We start from the raw sequence: 18,123 nt of genomic DNA on the forward strand, positions 1-18,123 counted from the left end.
GACTGCCCAGAATTCATTCACATCTAGAAGGGACAGCTCACTGCCAAACATATGCAATCAGGGGAGAAAAAAGATTACATTCTAAATAAGGTTTGTATAACAAATACTTCCATCTGTTTCACAGAGATCAAACAGAACTACTTCAAAACAGGCCAATGACATTCAAGCATCTGGCAAGAAGAAAGCATGTATGTATGGAAGAGGATTTCAGGTTAGCAGGACTTCTGTTCTCAAGAATAAGTAATGAAATGCTAAATAAGATTATTCCCCAAATAAGAAAATTTGAATTTAAAAGTTAATTCATTTTCTAGATCAAGTTTATATTTTCCCTAAAATGCCATTAATAAAACTATTAAGGCAAAATTAAGACTATGTTCAGATACCTTTCAAACACTGTTTCAGAACTGATATTAATAATTTCAGTTACACCTACCCAATAAAGACTGAAAGATATCCCAGGGGATCCAAGCCAAGGCCAAGCATGAGCACAAGGCTTTTTGTTTGTGGAGAAGATTTCATAAGAGCAAGAAGCATGCCACATGAAGTCACCAAGTACATATGACTTGCCTGCCAGGAAGACCATACCTCCTAGTTCAGCCCTCAACCACCTGTGCAGCTACTGCCTCTCACGTGTGTGTGTGTGTGTGTGTGTGTGTGTGTGTGTGTGTGTGTGTGTCTGGGTGTGTGTGTCTGTGCACGTGTGCACACGCACTAGGGATTGAACCCAAGGGCATTCTATTTCCCTTGGTTGCTGAGGAGCTCAAACCACTGCCTTGAACCTGGGATCCTCCTGTCTCAGACTCCCAAGGACTAAGATTTCAGGTGTGTCAAGCCACGCCTGGCTCTCCCTCTCTTTCAGTGCACCTTCTAGACTGACTTCTGACATTGCAGGCTGGCCAGGCTCAGCATTTATTGTTACAGTGAACGTATGAACATATTACTAGGCTTTTCCAGAAGGAGGTGCTACCATGACTGCAAGAGGAAGGTGCGATTTTTCTGTCACTGGTGTGCTATGGTTGGCCCTTTTCCTTCCTATTGCACTTCTTGTCAGCAGTGTAGATGTCTGAGGACATATTGGGGCACACTCAGGTGCTGAGTACCTTGGCAACCTTGCACTCCTGTCATGGGCCCAGCAACCACTCCACTCTCTAGGCAGACGCCAAGCACCATGTACCTGCGACAGCTCACCTGGCTGTGAGGGTTGTTTCCTGGGCCCTGTAGGTTCTGGGCCTCAGGTCCACTGCAGCATCAGGATTCCTGAGTTCTTGCCCACCGGCTGTAGCCTACCTGCCCTTGAGAAATTTGTTTTGTGCCCACACAGAAGCATTGGCCAGCAGTGGTCCCTGCAAACCTGTGGGTGATGACTGCCTTCCCCAGGGAGGTGTGGGCACCAGTTAGCGAGGTGATCTTCTCATTGCAGGTCTGCCATGCTCCCTTGGTTGCTCGCTTAGCCTGGAGTGCCACAGCGCTCTTTCTACATTCATGTCCTCTCCCATCACAGGCATGTTCATCATGGCAAGCTTTCTGTTAGCACCACTGTCTGGTTCAGTCCCCTGAGGAAACCCATACTGTTGGACTATAATGCTCAGAGCTTTCTACTCTCTTGACCCTACTTGACTCCTATCTCTACAACTCCATTTGCATGGACAATCAGACAAAACAAACCTGATGTGACCACGCCAGAGTTTTTATTTTCCTGTCCCTCACCAAACTGCCCATGTGTCAGCTGTTAGCCATCCAACCTTCCTATTACCTGGGCCCCACAGCTTGGCTTCCTCCTGGTTTTCTCTCACAGTTCCTACATCCTACCACCAAATCCCACTGGCTTTCTCTTCAGAATATCTCCAGAATCTGACCACTTCTTACCCATCCCTTGTCTTCCACTCAGGTCCAAGCCATGGTCATCTCTTAAGTCCTAAAGGTTTCTGACCCTCCCCCTCCCTCCCCCAGGGTCTTTCTCCAGTACCAGAAATTTGCTTCTGAAATATGAATCCTCTACTCAAAACCCAGTCATAACTGGCCATTTAATCAAAGTAAAATTCAAAGTCTTACAAAGGCCTACAGGGCCTGAGAGGAGCTGGCCTTTCCAGTGCCCCCTGGGGCAGCATGGCCACCTTCCTGCTGTGCCCTGGGTCAGGCAGTCTTTCCTGCACTTCACAGACGGCAAGGCCTCCACCATGTCCACAGGCCTCGCTTCCTCATTCCCCTCAATTCCTAATTCACATGGCATCCTTTAAATAACAATACTTAAGATTGTACCCACCATCCTGAGCAATCTCCATTCTCTTTACATTTGACTCTTTTTCTTTAGAGCATACAATATTTTTCAAATAGCAAATGTATCTATTCCAGAAACCTCTACATTTATGGACTTGAAAACAATTATACTGAACCTGTAAAGCTAAACCATGTCAAATTATTACAATAATTATCCTATATTAATAAGATGACATTTTCATTGAACAGTTCTTATTACAGGAAGATATACCAGGAAAGAAAACACATTAAAAGGATATACATTCAGTTATTTGGTCATAAGTAAAATGGTAACTGTTAACATAACTGCATGATAGATATATTCATTGGCATGGTGCAATATGTATGTTTCTGCAAATCTAACTTTATTTCAACTGAATAACAGTAGCATTTTCTAAACAATGTAATACTGTTCTTCCTAGACTAATAATTTAAGTGAAAGAAGGATTCAGTTAAAGATACCCTCAATGTGAAGATGACCATTTAATTAGACATATATTATGGCCCTTAGCAATTTTATTTTCAATTTTAAGTGAACAGTTCTCCCTAAAAATTTGATTATTTTGTGCAACATGTTTTTTGTTGTTTGTTTTTACTACAGATTATAGACAATAGTGATTCACTATATCTAGTTTAGAAAACATAATACTAGGAAGCCCATGATTTCAAACATCATTAAATTTCTTTTTTCAATGAAAATCAGACTATATATATTAGAAACAGTAATAAGCTCATGTAATTGTTTTGTACAAAAGAAATCATTAAATACAGGGCAAGGCATGGTGGCACACATGCCTTGGGAGGCTGAGGCAGGAGGATCATGGGTTCACAGCCAAACTCAGCAACTTAATGAGGCCTCAGGACTTAGTGAGACCCTGATTTAAAATTTTAAAAAATGGGACTGGGGGTGTATCTCAGAGGTAGAATTCCTTTGGGTTCAAACCCAGCATTAAATACTAATAATAATTAAGTACCACTACACAGATAAACAGTATACTATGTCACTCGAGATGCAATATAAAATCATTCAATGTACCAAAACAACAGGAAAATGTGACAAAGCCTCAAAAGAAATACAATCAGCAGTCAGTATTTGTCTTTGGGGGACATTGCTGTATTATTTTTAATTTAATTTTGGTTTTGGTTATTCTTTATCTTTTCTTCTTCCTTTAATAGTCAAATCCTCTTGTTCTCTCCTACCTCCCATTTTATTTTACTTTATTCTTGCTTTATGGCTTTAACTTTAGACCAGTCTTCTACTTTCTCTTTTCACATTTGAAATATTCTAACCTTCTATTCCCTTGCCTTTCCATTTTTGTCTCTTAATCAACTGTGTATTTACCAACTTTGAAGCTGTTTACATAATTTCTGCCCCTGCCATTCCTGTGGTTGTGGCTGTTAGCACTGTGGATGGCGTAGTTGACACCTGGTGTTTACTTTAATGCTGTATCTGGTTCACTGTGGTTTGTTGTTGCTGCTGCTGTTCATTTTCCCTTTATGTGATGTGCCTGGGACCTAGCCTAACACTTCAAGTTTAGGGGGTAGAGGCTCTGCTGCTGAGCTACACTCCCAGCCCAGCTAAGAGACAGTCGGCCTGATCCACACACAGTCCGACTCGGTGGAAACTTTGGCATAGAGGAGGTGAAAACCCCAAGCTTACGACTGGACCCTCAATACCTATAGGCAGGGGGAGCCTAAAGACTTGTTCCTGGACATTTGCTCCTCTAGCATCATCAGAGAGAAACAATTCAAAGATTGTGGATATCATCCCTATTGGGGGCTCAACGTGGGCATTTCCTATGCATTTTAGAAGATGAAATATTGTCAAGACTAGAGTAATAATCACAGGGGGTGTACTCCATAGCCTCTGCTGTATACAACACAGCTGTCTGATCCATTACCAGGATGTCACTCTTGTGAGACCTACAGAGGAAGTAGGAACTCAGGCTCTGACACAACACACTGTGTCAAAGTACATTAGCCATCATTAGAGAAGTAGCAGGGAAAGCCTACAACAAAACCCACTTGGAAATACATCCTGTAACTCACTGCAACTAATTTCCCAGGATATATCATAAAGAGAAAACTTGCTCTAAAAATTCCATCCCAAAAAAGGGGAAGAGAAATCCAATACCACACATGCAAAAAATCTCAACTTAGAGACATACAAAATATGGAAAAACAAGGCAACATGGTATACCTCCTAAAAGATTAAAACCAATTAAGAGAGAGAATATTAGAAACTAATATATCTCATTATAAAAGTTGATAGGCAAATGAGAATCAGAACTGGAACAATCATAATAAAACAAGATGACAGGAAGTAAGGTATATCTCACTATAATAACACTAAATATAAGTGCTTTAAATTCTCAAATTAAAAGACACATCTTTGACAGACTGGGTTTTTTAATAAAAATTGGACTATCATGTTATTTGCGGTTGGGAGGCTGAGACAGGAGGACTGCTCAGGTTCAAAGCCAGCCTCAACTACTTAGTGAGGCTATCAGTAACTTAATAAGACCCTGTTTCCAAATAAAGTATAAAACAGGTTTGGGAGTATACCCCAGAGGTAGAAAAGCCCCTGGGTTCCATCCCTAATGCCACAACAAAAAGAAAGGAAATTCTTTTTTTTTTTTTTAGTGGTACTGGGGTTCCTGGAAACCCTTCTACCTTCAGGCTACACTCCCAGACCTATTTTTTGTTTTATACTTTTTATTTGGAAACAGGGTCTCTTAAGCCAGTGTGCCTGGCTTCGAACCTGCGGGAACCTCCTGTCTCTGCCTCCCAAGCGCGGGGATTATAAGCGTGTACCACCACCCTGGCAAACCCGTTTTATATAGCTACACAGTTGTCCTGAGTCAGAAATTTGTATTTTATAAAATTAATTTGCTTTGAGCCGGGTGTGGTGGTGCACGTTTGTAATCCCAGTGCTTGGGAGGCTGAGACAGGAGGCTCCTGCAGGTTTGAAGCCAGCCTCAGCTACTTAGTGAGGCTCTCAACAACTTAGTGAGACCCTGTTTCCAAATAAAATATAAAAAATAGGTCTGGGAGTATAGCCCGGGGTTAGAAAGCCTCTGGGTTCTACCCCAGTACCACACACATACACAAAAATAAATAAATAAAATAAAATTAATTTGCTTTGAAAGTAACAACTGCTAAAAAAATATTCTAAATCAATATAAAATAATTTTATATTTATAAATATAATTGTCTTCAATGTTGTATTTTTCAGTATATATGTCTACACATGGATATACCAAGCTTAAATAAGACATTCATTTACATCACGTACGTATGTATATGCACAAGACAGACACACACCTTGACAACTTAGCTCAGTGTGATCTGCTGAAGGAGTCACTCTCCCCTAGCATTTCTTTGCTTCTCCTGGTTGGGAAAGGGCTTGTATAAAAGCCTCAAGACAAATGCGAATGCTGTACCTCCACATGCCTGTGTTTAAAATACCCATTTTCCTGGGACACTAATATTATATGGAATGCATAATTGGTTTTTCCAGTTTTCCTAGCATATACCAACACCTCTGTGATAAATCATCCAAACCTTCCCTTTCAATCCTCATTCACAACTTGGACTCAATGAACACTTGGGCTCCCTTTGCTTTCTGGGTAAAAAGCCTATGTCTGCTTGATAGATTCTGTCTGATGCACCACGAGGAATATTTTCGCTTATAAATTTCAGGCTCACAAGGGAAACCTCAACTACATATGTTTTTAAACGGTCAAGTTAAAGAGCACACAAGCAGGTTGCATACACAGCCCCTGAGGGAGTGGTCAGGGAAACAGCCTGCCTCCTGCCTACCACAGGAATTCCTTGACTTGACACAGGAATGTCAAAATCCAACTCAAGCCAAGACCCAGAGAACACAAAGGCTTAAATACCAGGCAGATTATAGGCAAGAGCAAAACAAACTGAACAAAGAACTTGTATGTATTAGAGACAAAATAGGACCACAGTGAGACTTTATGGACTGTGTTTACCATACTAAACCTCAGTATAGTTATAATGCATCAATAAAGATATATTTTTAAAAAGCAATGCCATGCCTTGTTCTAGATACTTAATATGTGATCATACAGACTGTACTTCTAAAGGCCACTAACTCCATCGCGCTGTGGTCCTTCTCTTATACCCTAATCCCTCTGCCAACTTCTTCAGGCAAAGAAAAGATGATTGTCCTGCCACTTAGTGAAGGAACCTGTGGCCATGTAGAGAGAAGCAGGACCCACATCCTAGCTACAGCACAGTGCTTGCTGTGTGATCTCCAGAAAGCCATTTGAACTGTGTCTGTCTCCTAATGCATAAAATAGGGATACGAGCCCCTGTCTATGGCTCATCAGAGAAATGCAAATCAAAGCTACACTGAGATAGTACGTACATCTGGTAGGATGATTAAGCCAGGGAGACCCGTGTGCACTACTGGTGGGAGCAAATAGTGTAAACAGAGCAAGTGGGTGCAGCCATTATGTGGAACAGTGTAGGCATTCCTCAAATAATTAAAGACAAAACGTCCATTGGGTCTAGAAATCCCACTTCTGGAATTCCACTCCCATGAATACCTCTAATGGAAATGAAATTGCTATAGAGAAGCAAAAGCTGCACCCTTATATTCATGGCAACATTATTCATGAGAGCTAAGATATGGAAAGCAATCCAAGTGGCATCAACATATGAATGATCAAGAAATTATCCATATATACATAGAAATACTACTTAGGCATGAAAAATGAAATCTCGCCATGTGCAACAACATGGATAAACGTGGAGGCTATAATGCTAAGTGATAAGAGCCAGACACAGAAAGATACATAAGCATATAAAAATCTTGAACTCATAGAAGCAGTAATAGAAAGATGATTGCTGGGTGTATGAGGTCAGGGAAGAAGGGCAATACCGGTCAAAAGTTGAGACTTTTGGTTATAAACTGAGGAATTCTTGGTATGTGATGCAAGCATGGGCAGCAACTGATGTTATAATTAGATTTTGCAACCATTACACCATGAACATGCATGTCAAATCAACATGCTGGCCAGGAGAGTGGCCCATGCCTATCATCCCAATATCTGGGAGGCTGAGACAGGAGGATCACAGGTTCAAAGCCAGCTTCAGAAACTTAGCAAGACCCTCAGCAATTTAGCTAGACTCTATTTTAAAATAAAAGATAGAGCCGGTAGTGGTGGTGCACACTTGTAATCCTAGTACTTGGGAAGTTGAGACAGGAGGATCACAAGTTCAAAGCCAGCCTCAGCAGCTTAGCGAGGCTCTCAGCAACTTAGTGAGACCCTGTTTCCAAATAAAATAGAGAAATAGGTCTGGGGTTATAGCCCGGAAGTAGAAGTCCCCTGGGTTCCACCCCCACTACCATACACATATACACACACCAAAAAAAAAAAAAAAAAACAAAACATAAAAAGGGTGGGAGCATAACTTGGAAGCTGAGTGTCCCTAGGTTCAATTCCCAGTGCCACCAAAAATAAAACAAAAAAAATTAACATGCTGTATACTTTGAATATATTCAAGCTTTACTTATAAATTAAATATTAAGAGTGTCCATTATCACCATTTCTCTTCAATATAGTACTAGAGACTCTAGCCAGAACAATAAAGCAGGAGAAGGAAATCAAAGGAGTACAAAGAGGGAAAGAAGAACTCAAACTTTCACTATTTGCAGATGACATGATACTATATTTAGAAAACCCAACAAACTCAACCAAAAGGCTTATAGAACTGATCAACAAATTCAGCAAAGTGTCTGGATACAAAATCAATATTAAAAATTCTGAAGCTATCCTGTATACCAACCATAAATCCACTGAAAAAGAAACTCAGAAAATACTTTCACTCAAGATCACAAATAAAAAAATAAAATGCTTAGGAATAAACTTAACCAAGGAGGTAAAAGATCCCTACAAAGAAAATTATAAAACATTGAAAAAAGAAATCAAAGAAGATCTTAGAAGACGGAAAGATCATCCATGTTCATGGAAAGGCAGAATAAATATTATCAAAATGGCCATCCTTCCAAAAGTGATCTACAGATTCAGGGCAATGCCCATTAAACTACCAAGATCATTCCTCACAGACATAGAAAAATCAGTCCTTAAATTTATTTGGAATAACAAAAAGCCCAGAATAGCCAAAGTAGTTCTCAGCAACAAAAACCATGTAGGAGGAATCACAATACCTGACCTTAAACTATACTACAAAGCCATTGTAATAAAAACAGCATGGCACTGGCACAAAAACAGATACATAGACCAATGGAGCAGAATAGAAGACCCAGAAACAAGTCCACACACTTTCAGTCAATTGATTTTTGATAAAGGGCTAAAAACATACACTGGAAGAAAGATAGCCTGTTCAACAAATGGTGTTGGCAAAACTGGTTAACCATATGCAGAAAATTGGAAATTAATCCCACTTTCTCACCCTGCACAAGAGTCAATTCAAGATGGATCAAAGACTTAGAAATTAGACCTTGAGAGCTTAAGGCTCCTCAAAGAGGGCATAGGTCCAACACTGCAACACATAGGCACAGATAAAAAACTTTCTCAACATGACCCCTAAGGCACAACAAACCAAAAGGCAAATTAATGAGTGGGATTGCATGAAACTGAAGAGCTTCTGTTCAGTAAAGGAAACTGGCAAGAACCTAAATTGAGAGCCAACAAAATGGGAGAAGATTTTTGCCACCTACCCCTCTGATAGAGGACTAATATCTAGAATATACAGAGAACTCAAGAAACTCAACACTAAAAAAACAAAGCATCCAATCAAAAAATGGGCAAGTGAACTAAATAGACACTTCACAAAAGCGGAAATTCAAATAGCCAATAAATGCATGAAAAAATGCTCAACATCACTGGCAATCAGAGATGCAAATCAAAACTACCCTGAGTTTCACCTAACTCCAACTAGAATGCCAATCATTCAAAACACGAACAATAACAAATGCTGATGAGGATGTGGAGAAGTGGGAACTCTAAAACATTGTTGGTGAGATTGCAAATTAGTGCAACCACTTTGGAAAACGGTATGGAGAATCCTCAGAAGAATGGGAACAAATCTACCATTTGATCCAGCAATACCACTTCTGGGTATCTACCCAAAAGAAAGGAAACCAAACTACTAAACTAATGCATGTGTATCTATGTTCATAGCTGCACAATTCACCATAGCCAAACTATGGAACCAGCCAAGATGTCCATCAACAGATGAATGGATTACAAAACTGTGGGATATGTACACAATGGAATTTTACTCAGCCATAAAAAATATACAATTGCGGTATTTTCAGGGAAATGATGGATCTTGAGGACATTATGCTAAGTGAGATTAGTCAGTCACAAAAAGTAAGGAATTGGATGTTTTCCCTAATATGTGAAAGCTAGTGTGATTGGGGTTATAGGAGGAACTCCAGGTGAAAAAAGAAATCGTATAGAGGAGCAAATAAGACAACCTAACTGTGGGGATGGGAGGTGGGGAGAGGGAAACACTTTAAAGCACATGATGTACTTATTCATATCGAAATCAACAACTAAACCAAGCATGGGAAGGAGGGATGGGGAGGGAGTGAGGTGGGGACTGGTTGGGGGATGGCTGGGTGATGTGTGCATTTATGTCTGCACACATTTTTTACCCCATTATGATGTGTAAATACAATGCACAAATAAAAAAATTAAATTATAAAAAATAAATTAAATATTCTAAAATGTTAAAAATGTGTGTGTGCATTTTTGCACACAATGTTTGACCCAAATTAGCAATCATATAAACATTGACTAGTATTCCAAAACAGAAAACACAAGTGACCTCACAAACATGAAAACCTGTGAGTGCACACATCTGTCCAACATGTTCCTAAAAAATATTTAACAAACACCTATGTATACTGCATCTCTGCATCCAAACCAAATTTTCTTAGAGGACTTTAAAACGAGCAGCTCAAATGGGCAACAGAAACATGAACCGTCTACACATTACACACTACATCTACACATAACATTCCTTCTATTACTCACGTTCTCATAGAGAGCTTGAAGGGTTTCCAGGTCGACCACAGAATTGTCCAAGTTCACAACAGCTGTTAAAAAAGACAAATAAAAAGAATGTAAATTGTCCAAGACACCTAGGAAGATGCCTGGCTATCTCAGGGCAGAGCCTTCATGACCTGGAGGTCACAGGGTTTAGGGCTCTCAGTTCCAGGCTTCTGGGGACCCCACTCTGAAGTCCTAGGACTTCAACAGCGCAGGTGTCAAATATCACAGCTTCCACTTGCTCCTCAGATACCAAATCCCCTGCACGAGGCTCAAAGCTCAGAGAGAAGCTGGAAGTTTGTCTTCCATGGCAGAATCAGATAAATTTGAAAAATCTCTACTTACCAGAAAAATAAGCAAATCACTTCTAAAAACTGTTGCATACTAGTTTTAGACCGATAAAAATGCTCATACCTGCCAATTTATTTAAAACATTTAAAAAAGTTGGGCATGGTGGCGCATGCTTGTAATCCCAGTCCTTGGGAGGCCGAGATAGGAGGATTGCATAGGTTAGAAGCCAGCCTCAGCTACTTAGTGAGGCTCTCAGCAACTTAGTGAGACCCTGTTTTCAAATTAAAAAAAAAAAAAATATATATATATATATATATATATATAATTTAAAAGATCTGAGAGTGTAGCCCAGAGGTAGAAAGCCCCTGGGTTCCACTCCCAGAACTAAAAAAAAAAAAAAAAAAAAAAAAAAAAAAAAACCATGAGAAAAGAAAAAAAATTGAAAAAAGTTAAATCTAATCACTAAACTGGAAGACTTGGTCTAGAAATGATAGGTGCATTTCTTGTTATGGTTCCTTGAAGTGTTAACAAACAAAAAAAAACAGCTGGGTGTGGTGGCGCATGCTTGTAATCCTAGTATTTGGGAGGCTGAGACTGGAGGGCCTGGATTCATGGTCAGCCTTAATGAGGCCCTTCTAAACTTAGTGAGACCCTGTCTCAAAATAACAGAATAAAAAACAGGGCTGCTGGGGTATAGCTCAAAGGTAGAATGCCCCTGGGTTCCAATTCCCAGTACCGAAAAAAAAAAAATCTTTGACATTGGTACTGAGATATGTACAGATTCATCCTTAAGATACAAACCATCCATGTTTATAGAAGGAAGAAGCAGAAGAGATCATAAAAAACAGCAATATGCCTTTTAAATTCATTTCTTGGTCTGGAAATGCTATGCTGTATTTTGGAGGACATATGCTTGGTTTCAGCATAGGTTAATCAAAATCTCATTCTGGATTTCCCACATAAATATTAGCTAGAGGCAAGGTAAATTTGCTCAGATAGTTTTGTGTCAAATACCCAGCGAAGCTGTGTGGGATACGGTTTCCAGGAGAAAAGTTATAACATGGATAATCATAAATTGGATATATTAATTTTGATAACTGAGGCATTTTACCATGTCTCATCTCTCAAAGATGAAAGTACATATGAGACATTTTCTAGTTTACTCTGGCAAAATTCCAAGACAAAATTAAGAAGAAAAAGAGGGAGATGGGATCATAGGATGGGTGAGAAATCTAACCAAGGTAATTAGCATTTCTGGGAACAGAGCCCAGATCCACCAACAAATACTGTACCAACTAGAATATGATACTTGTACTCTAATAATAATCCACTATTTCAATTTTCAAAAAAATAGTATGTGATATGAATTTAAGAGTTTACAATTCTTAGAAGAATCTTGTTAGACAATGTCAGGCAAACAGCACAAACTGTTTAGTTTCTCCAAGTAGCAAAAATATAGTCCAACTAAATTTGACCACATATAAAAATTAATTAAAAGGGATTAACTAATGATTTCTGCTGAGCAAATAGGAACAAAATATGTAAAAATAGCAAATTTACATATGGAATTACCTCTTTGAGGTTTATGTAGTATAGACCTGAAAGAAAATTTAGATGAAATGAAAACTTTCTGATTTTAGAATTCCTTAACCAAGTATTAACCCAGTGATTTTCTACATTTCTTTGTAGGCACACTTGTTGAATATACAGGTTGGCTGGAAAACTTTAAGGATAAGGCTAATACATAATTTAGTCTAGAATTTCATCCTCAGAACATGACACACACAAAAAAACTCTACACACAATAAAATCTTTCATACTGAAGCAAAACTCATAAAACACAACTGTACAACTTTCCTTTGAATATAGTTATCATTTTAAAACATACTATTGTTTCTATACGTTCTTTTGTGTGTGTGTGGGTCTGGGGGTGGAACCCAGGGGCATATGACCTCTGCGCTACAACCCCTGCCCTATTTTTTATTATTTATTTTGAAACAGGGTTTCATTAAGTTGCAGAGGGCCTCACTAAGCAGCTGAGGCTGTCTGCAAACCATGATCCTCCTGTCTCAGCCTCCCAAATGCTGGGATTACAAGCGTGCGCCACCACACCCGGCTTCTATAAATTTTTTCCCACGTGAAGCTTTGTGAATATCCTGAGGTTTCTCATATTTTTATCTTGTGCACTGCTATATACCTATGAGTATGTCAATAAATTCCCTATGTCCCTAATCAAATTCTCAAATGATTCTAACTCATGAAAACCTGCAGAAAACCTCACTGGAAAGCAGCACCATTACTATTCCTCCAAACGATCTTCCCTTAGTTTGTTCCACTTTTGAGAAATGGAAGCACAAATCAAATAGACTTCAGCAGCACTGAAGGCACAATAGTATCATGCTTATGTAGCTGAAAAAAAAAGAAGGGTAGATACGAAGGGACAGTTCTAGGGAGCAAATAAAAGATGTCACTTGGGAAATATTTAGGCTATGAAGTTCCATATTTCCTCAATGTCAAAAACACATGTTGCCATTTTGGAAGTAAGGACTTAGATTAAAATTTCAATGTTACTACATTTTAGTAATGTCATCCATTGTTCCCTACCTTAAACCTGTGATCAGGGAGGGGGTGCATTTTCAAATGATAAAAGTTCTAAAAGGAAGAAAGTTAGGTGACACTTTTATGGATGTATTCAACAAGTATAAAGTGTTTCTTATCCCCTAGAGATTGCACTAGTTTACTAGAAGTTTGAACAGTTAATTGAGACATAATAATTTGAGATTAGATTTATGAGGTCAGAATGTGCTGAATTATCCAGCCCTGAAAGTCCACAAGCAACTGACTAGGTGTTACCATCAATGATTAGGGGAAAATTCAACACACACACACACACACACACACACACACACACACCAAACACACACACACACACACACACACACACACACACACACACACGGTGACAAAAGATTCTCATTCCTAGGTCCAAAATTTCAGTCATGTTTTGGGAGTTAAACAACTAAATATTGATATTATATCAAGATGTTATCTCTTTAAAAGGAATTCTATTTATGAAGTACAGTTTACTAATGTAGAAAGATAGTAAACATAAAATAAAACTAAACTACTGAGTTTAAATTTAATTTTTTTGGCTGCTGCATTACTTTGACTACATTACTTAATAATTTTTAGTTCTTTACTGTAAAGGGGGACAGTGGCCAGTTTGGGGCCTTAGGTTTTGGTGGGAACCAAAAGCAGCAACAACAAAAGTTTGGCATAGATAATGTTATTTTTTTAAGTGGAAATGTTTACCACTCCCTTTAAGCAACCTATAAAGAGCAATTTGTTAAGAATATGTCCATTTGTTGAACAGGCTTTTTTCCAATGTATGTGTTTGGCCCCTTTGTCAAAAATTAATTGGCTGTAAGTATGCAGATTTGCATTTGAGTCTTCTATTCTGCTCCATTGGTCTATGTATCTGTTTTTGTGCCGGTACCATGCTGTTTTTATTACTATAGCTTTGTAGTACAGTTTAAAGTCAGGTATTGTGATTCCTCCTGCATGGGTTTGGTTGTTGAGAACTACTTTGGCTATTCTGGGTCTTTTGTTGTCTGTAAGGAATGACCTTGATAATTTTTTTTTTCTTTTGCAGTAATGGGGATGGAACCCAGAGGCATTCTACCTCTGGACTATATCCCCAGCCCTAGTTTTTATAATTTATTTGGAAACAGGGTCTCACTAAGTTGCTGAGAGCCTCACTAAGTAGCTGAGGCTGGCTTCAAACTGGTGTGATCCTCCTGTCTCAGCCTCCCAGCGCTGGGATTACAAGCATGCACCACCACACCCCGCAACCTTGGTAATATAATGGGTATTGCATTCAATCTATAGAACATTTTTGGAAGTATGGCTATTTTGATGATACTTATTCCACCTATCCATCAACGTAAAAGCTCTTTTCATCTTCTTTTTCTTTTCTTTTTTTTTTTTTTTTGGTGGTGGTGGTACTGGGGGTGGAACCCAGAGGCTTTCTACCTCTGGGCTATACTCCCAGACCTATTTTATACTTTATTTGGAAACAGGGTCTCACTAAGTTGCTGAGAGCCTCACTAAGTAGCTGAGGCTGGCTTTGAACCTGTGTGATCCTCCTGTCTCAGCCTCCCAAGTGCGGGGATTACAAGCGTGCACCACCATGCCCGGCTCTTTCCATCTTCTAATATCTTCTTCAATTTCTTTTTTTTTTTTATTGGTACACTGTATTCATACATCATAATGTAATAAAAAAAAAAAATGTGTAGACATACATGCACACATCGCCCAGTTAGCCCCTACCCAATCCCTACCCCATTCCCTCCCCATCCCTCTTTCCCATGCTTGGCTTAGTGGTTGACATATAATATTATAGCAATTTACCCAAAATTAACCATGATAATCTCACATAACAGATTCATTTGTCTGATATCAAACTTTTGATCACTTAGAGATAACATTTCAGTATTTCTTTTTGCTTTCTTTCTTACCAGAGGATATTTTTTTCTTTTTTTTTTTTAAGGTAAAACTATCGTACATTTTTTTTTCAGAAAAAATCTATCCTAAGATGAAATATGAACTCTAAATACCCAAAACAATCTCAAAAAAGGACAAAGCTAGTACATGTACATTTTCTGATTTCAAAACTTATAGAACTACAATAATTGAAATAGTGTAGTTCTGCTATAAAGGCAGATATATAAACCAGTGGAGTAAATTAAAAAGCCTAGAAATAAATTCTTCCATATATGGTCATTAATTTTGACAAAGTTTCCAAGAACATTTCGTGAAGGAAATAATAATCTTTTCAATAAATATTGTTGAAAAATAATAATTACATGGAAAAGAATAAAATTGGACCCTTACCTAACACCATATACAAATATTAACTCAAAATAGATAAAAGACCTAAATGAAAATCTTAAAAGACTATAAACTTTTAGAAGAAAACCTGGGTCATAACACTTCACAACACTGAAATTGGCACTGATTTCTTGGATATGATTTCAAAGGCGCAGGCAACAAAAGAATAAACAAACTTTCTAAAAAACAAAAAATGTTGTACATCCAAAGACAATGTAAACAGAGTTAAAAGTTACTGATAGAATGAGATAAAATATTTCCAAATGCTGTACTGAAGGTATATTAATATTACAAATAGAAATTCTAAAAATTAGCAACAATAAAAGCAAACAGTACAATTTAGAAATACAATTTAGAAATAGGTAAAAGACTGAAATAAATATTGAATCTCCAAAGATTTTAACCTATAAACACATGAATATATTCTTCTTTGCTTAGTTGACTGCTGGATGGAAAATCTTGTTTCTCTGGTTCTGGTGTGTATTACCTATTTCTTCTTTGTAGATAATTTCTTTGAGTATTTTCTCTAGCACTGGTTTTGAAGACATAAATTCCTTCAGTTTCTGTTTGTCATAGAAGTTTCTTATTTCCCCATCTAATTTGATAGATAATTTTGCTGGGTAGGAAATTTTTGGCTGGAAGTTGTTTTCTTTCAGAGTTTGGAATATGTTACTCCAAGCCCTTCTGGCTTTCATGACTTGGTTTGGGAAGTCTGGAGTGATTCTAATTGGTTTTCCTCTGAATGTCACGTGGCCTTTTGTTTTTGTTGCCTTTAAGATTCTCTGCTTGGCTTCCACATTGGTCATTTTGACAATTATGTGGCGTGGGGATCCTCTTCTCTGATCCTGTCTAAAGGGAGTTCTATAGGTTTCTTGGACCTGTGTATCAACCTCTTGCTCTATGTTTGGAAATTTTTCTGCTATTATTTCTTTGAAGAGATTATTGATCCCTTTGGTTTCACCTTTTTTTCCCTCCTCTATTCCAATTATTCTTAGGTTAGCTCTCTTAAAATGGGCCCATATTTCTTCAATGTCAGATTCCTGTTGTCAGATTTTTTTCCTAAGTTATAAATTATGCATTCGTTTTTGGAGTGATCATCTTCTAGGAGCGAGATTCTATTCTCCATGTGGTCTAATCGATTGTTTATACTTTGAATTGAGGCCCTTACCTCAATGATTGCTTCCTTTATTTCTTTTAGACTCTCTCTAAATTCTTTTCAAAAATCCTGTATTATTTCTATATTTATATTCCTGATTTGATCTTCTGAAGATCTCTGAATTTCTGTGTTATCATGTTCTGATAACATGTGGTTGTGGGCATTCATTGCTTTATTGCTGTTCCTCTTTCCCATGATTTCAGAATTTTGTACCTTCCCTGGGTCAATACAACTTCACTTGGTGTGCTCTGTATGCCTTTAATCAAGACAGTATGCCTCTCCAGGTGTGGTGGTGCACACTCATAATCCCAATACTTGGGAGGCTGAGACAGGAGGATCACAGGTTTGAGACCAGCCACAGCCAATTAGCAAAATTCTCAGTAACCTAGCAAGACCCTGTTTCAAAACAAAAAAATAGAAAAAGGGTTAGGCATATAGCTCTGAAGTAGAATACCTCTGGGTTCTGTCTCCAGTAACTAACACACGTGTGTGCGCGCACACACACACACACACACACACTCACACACACACACACAGAGCCAACCTCCTCTCTGAAGACTGATCAAATGGTATATAACTCTTCGGTAGCATACCTTTACCTACTATGTAGAAAAATAATTTTACAGTAAGATATATAACTCAAAAAGCCTTGGAATCATTCATTTGTGAGAATAATTTTGAAATATGTATTATCTATTAACACAATGGTTAGAAGCTAGAGTCAGAACAGGGAATATTCTAGCTTAAAATTAGATACACTATTAATAATGTGCTCTTAATAATCAAAGCCGGAAACCAAGAACTACTTTCTTCCTCATGAACTCCACAGATACTGGCTGAGATCCAAAGCCTCCAAAACACTGCAAAATGAAGAAAGAGCTCATCTTGGACCTGAAATATTCAACTCAACCTAAAATATAAAATATGTCTCAAAAGGTCCAACCAAAAAATCCTTTGCCTTTGTTCTTAAGATATTATATGAGGCATGGTGGTACACGCTTGTAATCCCCGAGCCTGGGAGGCTGAAACAGGAGGATTGCACAGGTTCGAAGCCAGCCTCAGCTACTTATGAGGCTCTAAGCAACTCAGTGAGACCCTGTTTCCAAATAAAATATAAAAAAATAGGTCTGGGAGTATAGCCTGGAGGTAGAAAGCCCCTGGTTTCCACTCACAAAAAAAATGGATATCATATGACATAAGATAGATTACAGAAAAAGTGATTAAAAACAAGCCAGGACTCTAGACCCATGGTAGGAACCAGCTCACATTGGACACGTCACACTGGACACCCCACACAGGACAAGACAATAGCTAGCAGGTGTCCGCTCCCCTCCACCAGGCCGTTCTGTGGCCACGCTGCTGGCTGCCTTCTTCAGCACCAGGAATGTGTGACACACGTCTCATTCTAACACTGCAAGGACAATTCACCAGCAGAACAGCAAGCAAAGTATCGTGTCTGTCTGAACATCTGAG

At 38.5% G+C, this 18,123-nt stretch overlaps 1 protein-coding gene across 2 annotated transcripts in view; it reads right to left on the bottom strand.

Annotated features, from left to right (window-relative positions):
* FMN2 (formin 2) overlaps window positions 1–18,123 on the bottom strand; it is a gene marked incomplete at both ends in the record, with an annotated part of 296,940 nt that overhangs the window by 119,375 nt on the left and 159,442 nt on the right. For both annotated transcript variants that reach the window (XM_080698425.1, XM_080698424.1), the window contains one exon: window positions 10,299–10,360. In XM_080698425.1, coding sequence (XP_080554551.1) covers window positions 10,299–10,360 — 62 coding nt within the window. The remainder of the gene's footprint in view (window positions 1–10,298; window positions 10,361–18,123) is intronic.

The sequence above is a fragment of the Muscardinus avellanarius genome (genome assembly GCF_963383645.1).
Source record: "Muscardinus avellanarius genome assembly, chromosome: 7".
In the NCBI taxonomy this organism is placed as follows: domain Eukaryota; kingdom Metazoa; phylum Chordata; class Mammalia; order Rodentia; family Gliridae; genus Muscardinus; species Muscardinus avellanarius.